Source organism: Pristis pectinata, chromosome 2, assembly GCF_009764475.1.
Source record: "Pristis pectinata isolate sPriPec2 chromosome 2, sPriPec2.1.pri, whole genome shotgun sequence".
Taxonomy (NCBI): Eukaryota; Metazoa; Chordata; class Chondrichthyes; order Rhinopristiformes; family Pristidae; genus Pristis; species Pristis pectinata.
In genome coordinates, this window is record NC_067406.1 from 127,743,247 (window position 1) to 127,760,940 (window position 17,694).

The 17,694-nt window shown below is 37.3% G+C and overlaps 1 protein-coding gene across 3 annotated transcripts in view; it reads left to right on the forward strand.

Moving 5' to 3' along the window:
• Positions 1–17,694, forward strand: part of sclt1 (sodium channel and clathrin linker 1) — a 48,331-nt gene that overhangs the window by 1,885 nt on the left and 28,752 nt on the right. Inside the window, exons 2-13 of one of the 3 annotated variants that reach the window (XM_052037586.1) lie at positions 811–859; positions 2,677–2,768; positions 4,425–4,492; positions 5,188–5,240; positions 5,770–5,842; positions 5,941–5,996; positions 6,773–6,908; positions 8,038–8,160; positions 8,375–8,440; positions 11,246–11,316; positions 14,046–14,136; positions 16,950–17,041. In XM_052037586.1, the coding sequence (XP_051893546.1) occupies positions 2,732–2,768; positions 4,425–4,492; positions 5,188–5,240; positions 5,770–5,842; positions 5,941–5,996; positions 6,773–6,908; positions 8,038–8,160; positions 8,375–8,440; positions 11,246–11,316; positions 14,046–14,136; positions 16,950–17,041 (866 nt within the window). In that variant the 5' untranslated portion in view covers positions 811–859; positions 2,677–2,731. Of the gene's footprint in view, positions 1–810; positions 860–2,676; positions 2,769–4,424; positions 4,493–5,187; positions 5,241–5,769; positions 5,843–5,940; positions 5,997–6,772; positions 6,909–8,037; positions 8,161–8,374; positions 8,441–11,245; positions 11,317–14,045; positions 14,137–16,949; positions 17,042–17,694 lie in introns of those variants that run through there. The other 2 variants (XM_052037579.1, XM_052037595.1) reach the window with 2 other exon arrangements.

The following is a 17,694-nucleotide window of genomic DNA, read 5'->3' on the forward strand; positions in this document are numbered from 1 at the left end:
TTTGTTGAAAAATACAATACATTTTGAGATCTGGATGATACTTGTTTGTTTTAGCTATTACATAGTTATGTTTGGCTCTTACTGGGTGAATGAAAGTACAAATAGTTGCTATAATGGTTTTTTAAATTACCGTGTCTAGCATTCCATCATTGCATTCATTTGGACCAGTTTAATTGGTTGATTGCTTTGGGATATGTGCAGTAAGTAGTACATCAAAGTGTTTGCTTTGAGTCATAGCAACATTCAAAAAAAAATCCACAGCAACCAAAACAAGCGCTGTTAGGTTTCATCAGGAAATGCTATTGTTTTGTTAAATCAAAGAGGTGTCGGAAATGTTTTGATCTCCCCATTTCATGTTATTGTCCAGATTGAACAAAAGCAAAAAAGCACTTTGGCAGTGCTCAATTACTGCCCCTGTATTAATTTCTACCTTGCAATATGATAAGTTGACTCAGATTCTGTATATTTGTTATTAATGACTATTTGTAGCACTCTTCTTAAGCTCTGAATATGGTTACAAATTTCAAGTTTTGGGCCATCTGTATAATTTTAAATTACAGTATAAGTGGCTGAGCCCTAGATGTTTTGAAAAGAGCTATGGGCTTGAAGTCTAACCCTAGACAATCCCACTATATACTTTCCCTCTAGTCTGGTGAAGAATTTGTCACCAATACCAGAATGAAAATCAAAAATGGCAGATGTTAGAAATCTGAAATAAAAAAAATGAAGTGCTGGATGCACTCAGCTGATCAGATAGCACCTGGGGAAAGAGAAACTGAATGAATGTTAACTCTATTTCTCTTTCCACAGATGCTTCCTGACCTGCTGAGTGCTTCCAGCATTTTCTGTTTTTAATTTAGTAAGTGTATCCACCTTATGTCTGTTTGCCACTTCTTTTATCCATGCTGTCACTGCAACTTCAAATCATGTATTTTTTAGCAAAATTGAAACCCATGATCCTTTATCAAATGTCTTGAGTCCATACACACATCAACCACACCACCTTTATCAATACATTTTCATTGGGGGTAACACTCAGTTAGGCTTGTCAGGTGCAGTTTTTGACAAATCCAAGCAGGGTGTTATTCATTAATCCAATATTTCCAAATAACAATTTTGTGCAATAGTTATATTCCGTAAGGCTGCCAACCATTTTTAATAGAATAACTAAGCAGTAGTTACAACTGTCTGGTTTTCTTTCATCATTGAGGAGGGTTGAAAAATTGCAATTAGAGGCTTCCTGTTATTTCTAAGTTTACTTTTCTCAGTAACTTAAAACACATAACAGTAGGATAGGGCGACTTTCCACTCTGAGCACTGCCAGCCTTTTGAGTAATTGTTAAACCAATTTTATTCCATCCACTTTCTCTACATTTACTGAAATATTGACAGCATTTTCCCATGCAAAGTACTCATTTAGTACCTTAGTAATCCCTCTCCCTCCATATAAATAATAACCTGTTTCTGAAAAGCCACCACTTCCTTTCGTTCTTTACATGTTTGCAAGTACTTAATAGGGATTACAAAATAGTACACTATTCTCTTCTCAAACACTTTTATCTTATTTGCTATTTCAGATGTTGTTTTCTGTGCCTAAACATTATCTTTGATCATTATAGCCACTCTTTGAAGCATTCTCCAGGCACACTTTTACCTGGTGTTTTTATACTTACTGGTTGTGGCACTAAGAATAACACAAATTACCAACTTTTTGAGGTCCTACTCTTTACCCTGCCTCCAAAAATTCTATTTATTTAACTGCAACCCTTCTCCATCTCATGTCATTTGTTGTAACATGGGTCATAAATTTTGGCTGCTTTTTCCCAGCAGAGCATACTACTTCCATTCTAATCGATATCAAGTTCAGGAAAGTAGTCATGTTAAAAAAATTTCTCTCAGAAATTTTTTACTTAAACCTATTGTAAATACATTAGTCTTATTGCCAGGATGGAATTGCATCTGCAGTTAAGTGACATTCTTAAACCATGAGTGATTCTTTTGTGGTTTGACATTTGGAGACTTTGATTCCACTGCATTGCCACTAGAGGGAGGCATAGACCCTTGGATCTGACTTGTCTAATCAAAAATACACAAGCAGAAATTAGTCCTCAATTGCTTCCACTAAACACACAATGATTTTGCTGCATGTAGCGCAGATTAATTTTGCAAGCAGAGTACAGTCTGTAGCCACAACTAAATTTCAGATTTAGAAGACGTGATTGATGCAGAAAACAGCATATAAAATGTGACTGAATCCTTTTCTTCTTTGAAAGTTATATTCATAGTGCCATAGCCAAATGAAATTCGAATGTATTTTTTTGAGAAGCTAGACTTCCGGAAGAAGTGTTTCTTATTGCTGAAACTTCATAACTAGAAGACAGCTCTAAGGTTTATAGGTACAAAGGTGATTTTTTTTGTGTATGCAATGAGTGGTTAGGATTTGGGCTGAATTACCTGATAAGGTGATGGATGAAGAATTAATAATTGTTTTAAAAAGAGAATTCAATAAATATGAATAAAAATATAATTCCAGAGATATTGGAGGGAGTAGAACTGACTACTTGCATTCATTGGCATAAGTACCTTGTTTTTGTTCTACGCTTATTGAGAATGAAACTAACATGCAAACCTACAGCTTACTGTAATTTTCTATCTTGAATCTGATATCTTTTTCAGACATCAGTTGGAGGCATCCACGGTTGGTTTTTTTTAAATATACAAAACCAAGAACATGGATACTCCTGAAGTAGACTTTCTAAGAGATCAAGGTAAATATTACATAGCAGTGGAATAGTGTTCAGAACAATTGTGTAATATTTACTTCAGAGAAACCTATTATCTGATGAATGAATACATGAAGGTTTATAATTAGTTGTAACCCATCCTTCTGTTTTAAGAGTCTAATAATAAAGTGGAATTTCAAGTCATATTTTACAATTGTGTTACAATGTATAACAGCTTTAGAATACTCATTTGTTACGCAAATCTGCTGTAAGGTTTTAAAGAACACCAGTGGATAAATCTGAATTAACACAGCGAGGAGTTATCCTGAAGGATTAAAAGTTGCATGTAGCCATTGCATAGGAAGCAATATTCATACTTCTCACTCCGTGGTGTTGCAAACATCATTGGATGAATATTTTCTGAGACCTCAGTCTTTCCATCACCTACAAGGCATGAGTCAGGAGCATGATGGTATGCTTTCCAATTGTCTGGATGAGTGCAGCTCTAACAACACTCGAAGCTCAAAACCACCCAGGACAAAGCAGCTCATTTAATTAGCATGCCATCTGCTACCCTAAACATTCATCGCTTTCATCTTTGTATTGTGTCTTGCCTGGACTCCTCTAGTATCTCTCAAACACATAACTTCTACCAGCAAAGATAAGGGCTGCAGGTGCATAGGAGCATCACGATAAAGGTTCCCCTCTTTATGTTGCACTCCAGACTGGCTTGGAAATGTATCACTGTTCTGTCCCCATTGGATTTAAATCCTGGAACTCACTATTTAATAGCATTGTAGGAGTAGCTTCACCAGAAGGATTGAAGTGGTTCAACAAGGTGGCTTCATAAACAGAATTGTTTTCCAGAGACTTTTGGGTAGATTTATAATTTCTTAGAGGTTTCCTCTGATTAATTTATTTTCATAAGTGTACATCTGTGGTGGATAAGGTGAACCAGTGGGTAGTGCATATCCATTTTCATAGAGATCTGACAACGTATCTGACAATTGATTTATAAGGTGCCTGCTGCATGTACAGAGTTAAACACGAGCAGCACAAGGTTGTTTTCTGAGCTGCCTTGTTTCTCCACAGAATTTGCTTGTTTTCTCGCCCAGAGACTACTGCTGAAACACAAATAAGACTGTGAAGTTGCCATGCTTGGAGATGGTGAATGGGTAGAGGATGGGGACTCTTATTGACAACAATTTGTGGTGTTATGTAGAACTGCACAGAAGAAGACCATTTAACTCAACAGGATTTTGCCAGTGTTTATGTTCCATATGATCCTTCTCCCACCCCTCCACCAAACCCTTTTACTCCTTTTTCATCGTGTACCTGTGTTTCCCTTGAATGTATCTATGCTATTTTCAGTACTTACTCCTATGGTAGTGAGTTCCATATTCTCACCTCTGTAGGTAATGAAGTTTTTCCTGAATTCCCTGTCGGATTTATTAGTAAATATCTTACAGTTAAAATTCCTAGGTTCTATTCCCCATCCCCTCAGATGGAAATGTCTTTTCTACCTCTGGACAATTGATCATCTTCACAATGTTAAAAGCTTTTCCCAAAGGGAAATGTGGTTCACAGCTATAACCTGTATTTAGCATGTCCTCTGTTGGCTTCTAATAGAAAGATGCTTTTTGCAACATGTTCGAAAATAAGGAATTTTTCATGTATCATGTTCAATTTTGTCTCCTATAGTGCAGCGGTTAAATGCTGTGCTCAGTCAGTACCAAGCAATGCAGCTGCCCAGCTCTGCTATTAATGAGGTACAGAGTCTTCCATAATTATTTTCCAAATGTGTTTTATGTTATAGCTCAATCATGCAGTCTGACAGAATTTTTAATCTCTTAATCTGTAGTGGGTATAAAAGGGTTCATCTTATTTTCCAATTTACAATTTATAGTTTCAAGTGTGTTCTGTTCAACCTTCAGAACTCAATATTTCTTTGGGAGTGAAATCAGCAAACTAAGACTCGGCCTAAGCTTCAGAATCAGGTTTATTATCACTGATGTGTGTCGTGAAATTTGTTGTTTTGTGGCAGTAGTACAATGTAAGACACAAAAATTACTATAATTTCTAAAAATAAACAAATAGTGCAAAAAAGGAATAATGGGGTAGTGCTCATGGGCTCAAGCTTAGTGGGTAGCACAGTGGCACGGTTAGTAGAGATGCTGTTTTACAGCTCCAATGACTTGGGTGGTCAGGTTGGACCCAGTGGGCCAAGGGGCTTGTTTATGCGCTGAATCTTTCTATTTTCTATGAGCTTAAGAACAGACATGCTGGCTGAGTGAAGGTCAACTTATAAAAAACAAATCTGCTATTGTTTTCAATAGGAAATAACTCAAATTTGAAAATTAAATCAGAACTGGGACTTTTTGAGTCCTACTGGGGAAGGCTCACTATATGATGGATGATGCTTTGAATAGGTTACATATTAGTGGTATTTTCTTTGTTGTGTTAGGTCAGGCAATTAAAAGAACATGATCCTCCAGCACCTTGGCTCATGGACAAATGGTAAGGGTCACTTTGCTAAATTCTGTTGGTGGTTATGTTCATCATATTCGTCACCCGCCATATGATTTTTTTTTGTTATTGCAAACATGTTCTTCAAATCTACAATTTCATACTTGCATTTTTAAAACATTTGGAGATTATTAAATTTAATTATCAATATTTAAAATGAAAAATGTTGAGTGATTCAGATGGTTGCATCTTCTGTCTGAATGATCAAAGAGTTAAAAATGTTTTAGTTTTATACTCTCTAAAGTCAATTGAATGATGTGATAATTTCCAATGCCTTGCTGTTAAAATCTACTCAGGAATGCTTTGTGATGCAGCAAGAATGTACGCATAAGGAGAACAGAGCTTTTAAATGAAAGGGGAATAATGGTATTAAAGCTTTGATAACTACCAACAATTCAGTACATTTCTCATAATCTTCATTTAATAAAGTCTCATGATTCCTGTCATTTGAAGTTACTGAGTTTCTAAGCATATATCAATTTTTTTTTCTCTTTCTATTTCCTTCCCTTTTCTCTGATAGCCTTATGGCACCTCTTATTGCAGAATATGATAAACAGTTGCAAAACATGAATGAACAATTGAATTGTCACCAGGTAACCTGCACCTTACTTTGTTTTAAAAGTTGCTTAATCCCTTAAAGTTTATACATCTACTTTCCAGCAACGTATTTTCTTTTACATTTTAACATTAGATTCATATGAATGAGATGAAATTAAAGCTTGAAGTTGTTGTAAGAGAAAATGAAAGGTGAGATTACCCTGTTTTTCAGTTTAGAATTATTGAAAAGTAAGTTAACTATAGTCTGACTTTGAATTAGTGCAGATTAAAATAGAAACTTTAAATAGTGCTTGGCATTATAGGTTTAGTTTTTTTTCAAAGGGTCTATGGGATGAGGTAAACACAAGTGCAATAGTTTCAACCCCAAAACACAGATTTCAACAAACCTGGGCTTGTAGGACAACGTTTTCAGTTGCCTTTCCTTCCCTCAAGCAGTGAAAACCACCTTATTCCCCATTTGGTTTCATGGAAGTGCTGGCACCCAACCCATCGTTCTGCCATTCAATGAGTTTTGATGGGAATTATTAGCTTTGAAAAATGGTGTCAGGATCCATTTAATAGTTAAGGGCATCTCGGTCATGTTGCTGATGTTTGCAAGTGCATTTTCTAGCACTGTTCACATTTTGGCTTTGTTCAAACGCTGAAACCATTCTCTCATTCTCTATTGTGCCACTTGTCCACTCAGTATCTGGCCAAGGTTAGTCGACCCAATGTAAACTGTAGACTGAACCTCGGACCGTTTAGTTATTACATTATCACCTGCTTAACTCATAGTGGTGCTCCTGTCTACTTGAATCATTCAGTACATTATTGTAGTTAAATGGATCTGAACTTAGACCTTCAGTTTACTTTGACTAAATTTAATCTTACTAACAAATTCACTATACAAAGACATTTCACATTTAAAGAAATAATTAAGTACTACACTACTTTCTAACTCGCCCATTTAATTGTCTCTGCTCTAGACTGCATGCAGAATTACAGAAGACCATTGAAAAACAGTTGGAATCTCTACCTTCTGGTGCAAGCTTTGGGGATGCTGACTTTACAGAAGGAGAAGTGGTGAAAAGTCTGAAGGAACAATTACGGCTTGCCAATAAGGTAAGCAATGAGCAACAAAGTGGCAAACTTCTTAAGTTTCAATAAAAAGAAAACATCCATGACAATTTTGAGAGGTTAATCTGCCTAAAGTGCAAGATGTAGCATATGGGTATAATCACGTGGAAACTCGAGCATCATGAAGACTAGATTGAGTAATGATTCCATTAGATTGAAAATGCCACACTGAACGCTAATAAACCAGTTACATTTTTGCAAAAGTTTGACTTTCATGGAGTGTTATATATAGCACAGAGGGAACCGAGGAATACAAGTACATAATTCCCTGAAAGCGGTGTCACAGGCAGACAGGGTGGTGAAGAAGGCGTTTGGCACTGATCCCTGCAGCACACCACTGGTCATAGGCTTCCAATCTGAAAAACAACCCTCCACTACTACCCTCTGCCACCATCCACCAAGCCAATTTTTTATCCAATTGTTTATCTCACCCTGGATCCATTGTGATTTAATCTGCCAGACTAACCTACCATGGAGAACCTTAATGAAGGCCATGTAGACAACATTACCGCCCTGCCTTCATTAATTCTCTTCGTCAGCTCTTCAAAAAAAAAAACTCAAATCACATTTTTGGGACACAATTTCCCATGCACAAAGTCACGCTGCCCTGATTTGACTTTCGAAATGCTGGTAGATCCTGTCCCTCAGAATCCCCTCCAGTAAATTTCCCACCACTGATGTTAGGCTCACTCGCCTGTAATTCCCTAGCTAGTCCTTGCATTCTCACTGTTATGTAGCAAAGCACAACAACCCACTTATACCCAACTAAGTGCCACAAGCAGCAAATGAGATGAATGCTTGTCAGAATTTATTTTGTATTCTCTGTGCTTCTCCCCATCAAACTCTTGCTCATATTTTATATTTTTAGTAGCTTATTTTACTGTTTTGTTGGAGGAGTGTGTGGCGTTAAAGAGCTCACTTTCAACATTCACATCATAACAGTACTTTAATGATCAGCAGTAAAATTAGTGAATTAGCAAAAGCACTGTGATATAGGATTGGATCTGAATGATGCATTTTACATAAAGTGAATTTGCAGTACATAATTGCTGCCATTCTAGATTTACTTGCTAATGGAAAATTACTTTCCTAACAGGCTTCTCTTGTATTTTAGGAAAAAGACCTCGCCTTGGAGTTATGGCAATCAGTTTCACAAGCTTTAGATCAAGTGCAGCAGCTATACCAAGATCACATCTCAGCAGCTCAGAATCATGTCTTTGGCCAACAGCAACAGACTGTATGATATCCTTAACATTTTAATGTTTCATAAGGGTTGAATGAAAATTTTTATTTCTGATGAAATGTACAGAGTGAGTTTCTTCATTTAGAAGAACACATGAAGTCTGAGTTAAAGGATTTACTTTTAAGTATTTGTTAACTAATTCTTAATAACTTGCATACTCTGGGAACCACCAGTAGAAGCATAACTTCTTTTGATATTTTTGTTTCAGGAGCAGTTGGCTCACTTTCAACAACTTGCTCAGCAGCTTCAAATGACTAATCAAAAATTGAAAATGGTAAGGCAAACACAAGTAAAATGTTCATGGAATATCCAACTCAACATGTGATTTCATATAATGAACTCTTTGGAAAATAATTCCATGCAATATTTTGTTGTAATGTATTTTTTAATTGATGAATTGTATTCTGAGAACTTGAGGATCAATTTATCTCATCTACCAATTTAATAGTTTTCATGCAGTAATTTATTTTTCTCAAATTTTATTCTTGGCCCTGTGGTAAAATGATTGCCTTTAAGTCAATACATTTTATATACTTATTACCTTTGAAGTAATAAAACATTCTCAGAAAATATTATCAGCTTCGGGGACTGGATTCAATCCTGACCTTGCTATCTGTGCATAGTTTGCATGTTTTTACCATGACTGCATGGGTTTCCTCGCAATCTCAAAGACATGCTGGTGGCCTTAATGTCTACTGTAAATTATCCCTTTACAAAAAGAAGTTGACGGGCATATGTGACAGAGAATAAGCTGCTGGGGTACAGGGAAATAGAGGGGAATGGGTCCAAAGGGATTGCTCCCCTGGCATAGATGTGATAGGCCAAGTTGTCATCTTCTGGACTGTCATAACATAAAATGTTAACAGGAGCTTTAAAACAACATTTGACACAGAACCACATGAGCAGACCTTGGGAATGTTAGGTCCTCTTCCAAAACTGCCTACTACTCCAGGGTCATCCTGAAATGCCAAGATGACCACCAGCTTCTTTTTCCCTCTACTTAGTTCTTATGATGCAGGAAGAGGCCAGTTGGCCATCAAATTCATGCCTGCTCCTAGCAGAAGAAGATATCAGTCCCAGTTCCCCTTCTTAGTTCCCTGCAGCCCTGTCTCAGGTGCTCATCAATTCCCCTTTGATTCTGTTGCCACTAACCTACACAGTGGGATAATTTACAGTAGCCAATTAATCTACCAGCACATCTTTGGGATGCAGCAGGAAACCAGAGCACCCAGGGGAAACTCAGTCATAACAAGAACGTGAAAACTCCGTACAGAATCCCTCTGAGTTCAGTATCGAACCTGAGTTGCTGGAGTTGAGTTATCAGTACTAATTGATCTAACTGCTGTGCCATTAAGCCAACCCCTACTAACCATCTCTTTAAAATCTTCTCCCCTGTCTCTTTACCTTTGCCTCATGAAGTGCTTGTGGACTTACTTCTCAAAGATTTAGAACATCTGTTCAGATAGTTCTGCCCCAGTTTATCATACCCCTCATCCATCAAATCCAAATTCCATTAAATGCTTCCCTGTCCCTGCCCTGAACATGCATCTTTCTCTAGTTTCTCTGCTTGCATATTGTTTCAAAGCGAGCTGTCAGCATTTACCCATTTTAAATAAAAGGAAGTTCAGGGCTTATGCATACATTCAACTACAGATTTGAATGTTAGATCTGTTGGTTCACTCCCTGCTGAACTCTGTGGGGATTCTGTACTAAGATGGCGAAAATTCTCTTGGTTTTGTGTGGCAGGTTAAACCCAATGCAGCCTTCTAACCCCTTTGGATTTGAGGAGGATTGTAAGGCCATGGATAAGAAAGCAAAGGGCTAGATAGATTTTAATTATTCCATTTTAATTGAATGTTTTAATCAATTTACTTTCATATTTTTAATTATTTATGTTCTTTAGCTGATTTTATTAAAACTTAAATATTTTTTCAAACTTTTATTTTTTACCTTTTAATAACTTTTAATAGTTTTAATGGATATCAAAAATATTTGAGAACACTTGCAGTTTTGACCCCTCCACTTCTCCTATGTTAGTAGAAATTTCTTCCATCTAATCATTCAGAAAATGGACATTGTTTTTGGTCCAGATTTCCTAGCTAGACATTACTTCCCCTTTTGTAGTCTTATCTCAGACCAAATCAGACTATTTATATCCTCAGCTTCTTAACTGGATGTGAATCCCATGTCCTCTCCTTCACCTAGACTGCCTACATCAACTCCATAACATTGCCTAACTCTGGCCCGACTTCAGCCATCTGCTGCTCACCCATGCTAATCTGGGCTCCAGGCAACCTCTCCAATGGTCTCCTGGTTTACCTTCTATGAACATGTGTTTGGCCAGAGTTCTGCTGCATATATATCTTAACACACCAATTTGCTTTGCATTTCACCCCTGTATTTGTTGTAGTATATTGGCTCCTGAGTTTCCTGTGCCTCAATTCGCATCTGTGATCAAATTTCTCCATATTCCTCCCATTACATTGCTTGCCTTCATCCAATTCTGACCTCCTTGCACCCTTGAACTTCTGCCTTACCATTGGAGGCTACACCTTTGGCTGTCTAGACTCTGGAATTTTCTTTCCCATCTCTTCCATTTTTTGCAACACTTCTCAAAATCTATCCTGTTGACCATACCTTGGTCATTTCTCTTAGTGTAGTTTGGTTGCACATGTTGACTATCATGTTTGTGTACAAAACAATAACTGTTGTAAAAGCAATGACTCTGTTGCATGTGAAATACTTTAGTGCATCCTATATACATAAAATCACAATATGTATGTATTCTTTGTTATTATAAATAAAATTATTTCTCTTTTGTAGCAATAAAAGTAGATATAGACCAAAACACTGAAGACCAATATTATTCAAGATGAATAAAGATAACATATTGTTGACTAGTGGCAGTACAATGATGCATATGGTGTGTGTAAAATAAAAAAAGTCTTTCAATATTAAGAACATTTTAAAAGCACATATTTAGTTCTGTTCTTGTTTCTGTTTGGCTCTGGTGACAGAATGGTTGCTGTGCCTAGAAACAATTATTCTAAAAGAACAAACCATTTTGTCCTTTGAACAGACAAATCAGCAGTTTATAAAAACAGTGACAGAACAGAATTTAGAACTGGAGCAAAACCACAAAGAATTGAGGTATGTGTGGTATATTATAAATAATCTCATGATAAGCCATGCCTTTCTTCACTTTCAGAATACACACATTTCACTTCTTTTGGGGGAAAACAAAACTCCTGTGAATGTTTATCCTCTCAAGAGAAATGCTGGAATTTTATGTAAAATGGCTTAATAGTTAAGGGGCATATCCTTCATTTGCAACCATTTATTAATCCACCTCTTTCACATGCAGATGGATGTGCTGTGTGTTTCGAGTGTATTTTTATATCTATTTGAAAATAGTTGGACATACTGATCTTTGAATCATACAGAATAGTTCTGATTTTTAAAAAGTCATTAATCTGAAATTAAACCAAAAATGTTAGAAACGCTCAACAGGTCAGGCATCTTCTGTGAAGAGAGGAACAGAGTTAATATTTCAAATCGATGATCTTTCATCAGGATGATGGAAAGTTACAATCAGACCATCAGCCTGAAATATGTTATTTCCATCACTTTGTTTTATTTCAGGTTTCCAGCAACTGTGGAATATTGCTTTTGACTCATCGGCTGAATATTGATCCAGAACTTGCTGCTAGCAGCAAGCTGTCTATGCTAGTTGCTGACCTACATGGTAGATTTTATGAATTGGTGATATCTAATGGCTTCCCTTTGACTCTGATTCAAAACGGTGAGGGCCTGTGTGACTTTGGGCTTTACGTGATGTGCCCTTTCATGTGAGCAGGCCAGAACAAGCTTCACCTTTGAAACATCTGGGAAAGAAAAACTTTACTTCTGGTTAAGAGAAAAATATCATACCTGTCAAGGACTTTGAATGCTCCCAAAAGCTATCAACATTCAGAAACAAACAAAAAAATCCAAAAACATTAAAAATCAATGTATTAAATATTTAATAAATTTAAATATTTTTATTTTTTCAAAGTTAAAACATCAATGTACTTAAAAGCATTTCAAGCAATTAGAGACATTTAATTAAACTCTACTGACGGGTGGTGGTCCTGAAATGGTGTCTGATTCTCTTTCTACAGAAGCTGCTTGTTTCCAACATGTTCTGTTTTTATTTCACATAAGCAGCATCTGCAGTTTTTATTTTCATTTAATCAACTCAATTTTTTAAAAATGTAAATTTCCTTATTTACCTTGCTCCCTCATAGATGTTCCTCTTAGTTCAACAGAGATGGCTTGCTGTCGCTACACCAGGTTTAACCTGGTGTGCATTTATCAGGCAGATTCCCCACCATGAATATCAGAGCACAGCAGGATAATCACCAGCAGAAAACAGCCTACAAGTTCTGGACCTCATTTTGTGTGGGAATCTTGACTTTGGTGGCACTTGGGTCAGAATTGCTGGCTGTTTGGTGTGGAACTGCCAGCACTTCCTTGCAAGTCCTGGTCCATGTATTCTATTTCTCCTTTCATCTTTGCTGTGTGGCCTGTTGAGTATGCTTCCATTTCTGTAGCACCTTCCAAAGATTTCCAAACGACTGTTCTCAAAGACTGCTGCAGAAATATGCCAGTTTCCACATGTGGAATTTTGCCTGCAGAATTCTATAACCTGAAAAGTTTTCTGACAAACGAACAAAGTGTGCCGCTATCTATTTATCTATCTGTCGGAGTTTAAGGTTAAAAGTTCCACCGTTGTAAACTAATTTTCAGGAGATCAGGGAAGTACCAATTTATTTCATTATTTGATAAACTAATGTAAGTCAGTTGGCAACAAGTAAATGAAGTCATCTCGAACCTGCCCTTCCCCTCTCCTCCCTCTCTCTTGGGCAGTCCTTTGTGATCAGGAGTGTTTTACTTCCTCTCCAGTACTGTGGATTCTAAATTAGCTGATGATGCCAGTGTGGGACCCATTGATTGCCACATTTACACTTTACATTCTTAATTATCCCATCATCCAACTCCCGACTAGTCACAATTAGCTCCACAACACCTACAACCCCTCTCATCCGAACCACTACTTAACACACTCAAGCAGACATAATGTGGCAGGGGCTGTTTGCTGTAAAAAAGCTGCTGCTGGTATACATTCCTCTATTCAGAAGAACACTTTTTAATATGGCAATTTTTGTCATCTGCTTTGATTAAAAATTGAAATAAGATATTTAAGTACTGGAACAATTTTGGGGTAGATTTTGGTTCTCTGCTAAGCATGCAGCATGGTAGTGAAATGTTTACTCTGCTTATGAAATTTAACTCTGTTGACGTCAACGGATTTCAGAATCAGAGTGCAACGTGCTGTCACAACTATATGGTGATGTTAGCACAGGTAACCAAGGGCAAATCTCCTCTTGGTGTTATGTCAATCTTGATAAGATAATTAATTATCCAAAAATAGAATTTTACAATGATCAAGTTTAGGGTTATAAGCATTTGAGAGCAGATGTGACACCCAATACAAAGAGTGAAATTCCATAAAATGCAACTGAATGACTGTCCAGAGCTTTTCTTTTTGTGTAAAGAAAGAACAATTTCAAGCTTGTACCTCCTTATGGAGAACATTTACATTCATCCAAACAGAGACAAAATGTTGGTTTGACATCCTTTTAAGGAGATGCAAAAGCAATATCCCTCAATACTTTACTGAATGTTAGCTTTGGTTATGTGCGAAGTGGGATTTGAACCCATGGCCTACTGATTCGGGAGCAAGCATGTTATTAACTGAGCCAAGCTGATGCTTAATTGAATTAATCTCTGTTCCCTTGCACAAGCAATTATAGAAAGTGATTCCTTTTGTCGTACAGGAAAGCAAAAATGGACCTGCGAACAGCGACCATGAAAGTGGAGGAAATGAATAAAATGATGCAAAGCATGCAAGAAGAAATGGAGCGGAATGTGAGTACCAAAATGACTGGACGATCCATATATCTGCAGGTTGCCTTTGAATAAGGAAAATCGTGCCCTGATGTGATGCAGGGAAACAAATGTTATTTCATTTAATGCAATGTTCACCTATAGAAGAACCATAGAAGAACCAGGATTTTTTTTAGGCAGCACCCCCGCTGATGCTAATTTTAATTGGAAAAGAAAATCACAAGCATAAGTAAAATGCAAGTGCTTTATCAAACTGCCAGATGTAGCAGAACAGGACCATAGTCACGATGCTATCAAAGAATGGATATGGGACTACATTTTTGGGTTTCACAAATATTTTTCTGTTTATAAAATTTGCACAAATGATACTGCACATTCATATGCCATGTACTGTGAATGTCAACAGACTATTCCATTAATACACCAGATTTATATTACCTCAGTACGACATTAGTTTTTTAATATTCTTCCAAAGAAAAAGTTTTTCACACTGGTTCCAGCCCTTCATCATGCAGTGGTGGAGGGGCCAAAAATTTTTCCCCAGAGAGCCTGTGCGGTGGCTGCACCAAGTTTCAGTGCTTCACTCAGCACTATTTGATCGTGGACAGCTTCTTGCACTGGAAGACCAGCAGGTATTGCACAGATCAGAAGGCATCTTTCACTCGGTTGTTAATGTTCCATTAGCAGTGGATGTTTGCCTCACTGTGTCGCTGGAAACCGCTAGTAAGGCACAGAGTACTGTGTGACTCAACTGTTCAGGATGATCCTCACACTTTGTCTCTTTCCAAACCTGCTTGGGAAATGTACATTCGAAAAGAAGATTAATGACAGTCTTATCCTAAGCATTGCCACTTTGAGAGTAGCACATGATGGTGTTAAAACACTGGCTCTGACACAGAGGGTCCATCTCACCAGCAGCTAAGCAAGGTCTTGGTATTTGTTTGAAATTTCTGCTGAAGAAGCCAAATGACTTACAGTCTGCTTGAGGAACTATCGCAGGATTTCAAGACCGTTTCATGCATCCTGATGCAGGGTCTTGACCCAAAACATTGATAATTTCTCCCCACCCCCAACCCTACTCCCCCCCACCCAGGATGCTGTTCACTCACCCACTGAGCTCCTCCAGCAGTTTGTTTCATGCAGACCACTATTTGACTTAAGAACATAGTGAAGCAGAAACTGAGATTGTGGAAGTTGCACCCCCTGTTGATCGCATGAAAGAACCTGGCCACCAATCACAAGACACAGGTGTGGCTCATGCCCTTCTCTTGTACTGTGGAAGTCACCTGAGCCATCTTTCATTTTTATCTGGAGATTGAAAATAGATCGAGTCTGTAGGGATGTGATGTACGAAACTCCAGAGAGGGATGAAAAATATGTTTCCAAGGTGACCCTCAACCCAATGGCTACATTTGCCTGTATTTGGATAGATTTAGGGTATGCAAACACCAAGTGTCACAATGTGCTGACGATCTGTCAATGCTGTGAAGGATGTGACTAGCCACGTTGCTGTGGAACGTTTCATTCAGTTGTATCGTACTATATCATCTGTCCCTGGTAAAATAGTTTGTGCACAAGGACATCTTTGATAACACTATTGCCATTATTTACACAGCCAAATGTTTTAAAAACTTTAGTCATAGTTGCTTGTGATGCATGTTGGAAGTTTGCATGGATAACTATCACAGTGGGAATGAGTGCAGGTGTGATGCCTTATTTGATTGAATAACCTGTTAGACTCACTTTCTAGATTCACCTGTGAAGAACAGTCACGGGGGAAAAAACAGTAGACACAAGAGACTGCAGATGCTGGAATCTAGAGCAACATACAATCTGCCAGAGGAACTCTGAAAAGAAACTGGTGCCATTAAATAAAACCATGGCAAGAAGTAAAGATGAAGGACTTGTGGAAAAAGAAAAGGACAAAAAAGAAAACAAATATGCATAAATGAAATGTATTTTATCTCAAATGAGGGAATGACCATCTAGAGGTTGAATTTTAACAGACATCGGCTCCATTTCTAAGTCTAAAATAACACTTGCCTTTTTATCAGAAATGTTATCATACATCAAAGAAGACACCTGCAGGAATTTTCACAATATATTGTTGAGCTGACAATACATTGTTGAGCTTATCATGGCCTTTTATTTATCAGGACTTGTACAAATGTAGTTCAATATTGTTGTAAGAAATACATTAGGTATTTCTGCTCCATATATCCAAAAGCGTAATACTGTGCTGCTAGAAATCTGAAGTTATAAACAGTGCGAGAAATACTCAGCAAGTCGAGCAGCATTTGTGGAACAGAAACCAATAATATTTCAGGTCGATGACCTTTCAACTGAATCAATTACTGTGCAAAAAAAATTTAATTTATTTCTGCCAAGTTTCCAGCTTGGTTTGTAACAATAATATACACACATTCAGATTTGCACATTGCCATATGCTAATTCCTTCTAACCTATGCAGATTTGATTGTGAAGCTTGAATTTTAGCTATGCACGAGAGCATAAACAACAAGGCTATTGAAAATTGTACTCCCAAAAAACACATTTCAGTTCTTTGTCTATCAACTATTCATTACTGCTAAGAGGCAAAATTTCCCATTCAAACTTATAGCTGATGGAGGATGAACTGAAATATGTTTTGGGAGTTGCTAAGTTTGGTTGAAAGGTTTTGGGTATTCATAGTAAGGGAGGAAATTTGTTGCACTTTTTTACCTGCAATGAATGTCATGATTGTTATCATTAACTACATGTTAATGTAGAAACAAACTTTGGTTAAGAATTATTGTGGTATCTTGGAACCATGTGTTTTTTTTCAATACCTGCAGGAGCAGAATGCTACAGCTGCATTGGGGAGAGAGGAAGCCTCAGACAAACGATTGCAACAGTTACAATCTGCTATAACCCAATGTGAAGCCAGGTATTATAGAACCCTGCAAAATTAGGAGTCTACGTTATATTGCACTCTTTTACATGCATTTTATATTGATTTTCTTTTCATTTGCAAGTTTTACCAAGAATTAAATATTTACTTTTATATGCAGCAGTAGCATCAGCTCTCAACCAGCTTCTTTCTCCAAATGTAAACATAATAGACAGCCACCCTGCTTGTGTTGCCCATTATAATTAGCTGAGACTAGCACAGAAATTAGCCTAGGGAACTTGCTTACTGTCTTCTCTCCCACTGGAAGTACCTATGTCAGTTGCCTGACCTCGTTACCCAAGGCTATTCTGGAATTTTATATAATGCTCTAACTTTATAATAGAAAAGTGGGTCAAAAAGGAACTAAGTGAATTAAACATTGCACAAGCTTGGAAGTAATTATAGCCATGTGGGAGTCCCAATCCTCTGACACACATTATTGAACAATTGGATTATTTTACCTTAAATTCTGTAGCAGGTTTTCTTCCTGAATGCCAACTGGTTACCTGATACAGTTGGGCATGTTAACCTACGCCACTCAAATCTGTCTACCAGCTTTCAATGATCAGTTACAGCAATCTGTCAGGTGTAATAATTTTCATATAACTCCTTTAGAAGGGCTTGTCATTTATGAGAACCACGGTAACAAT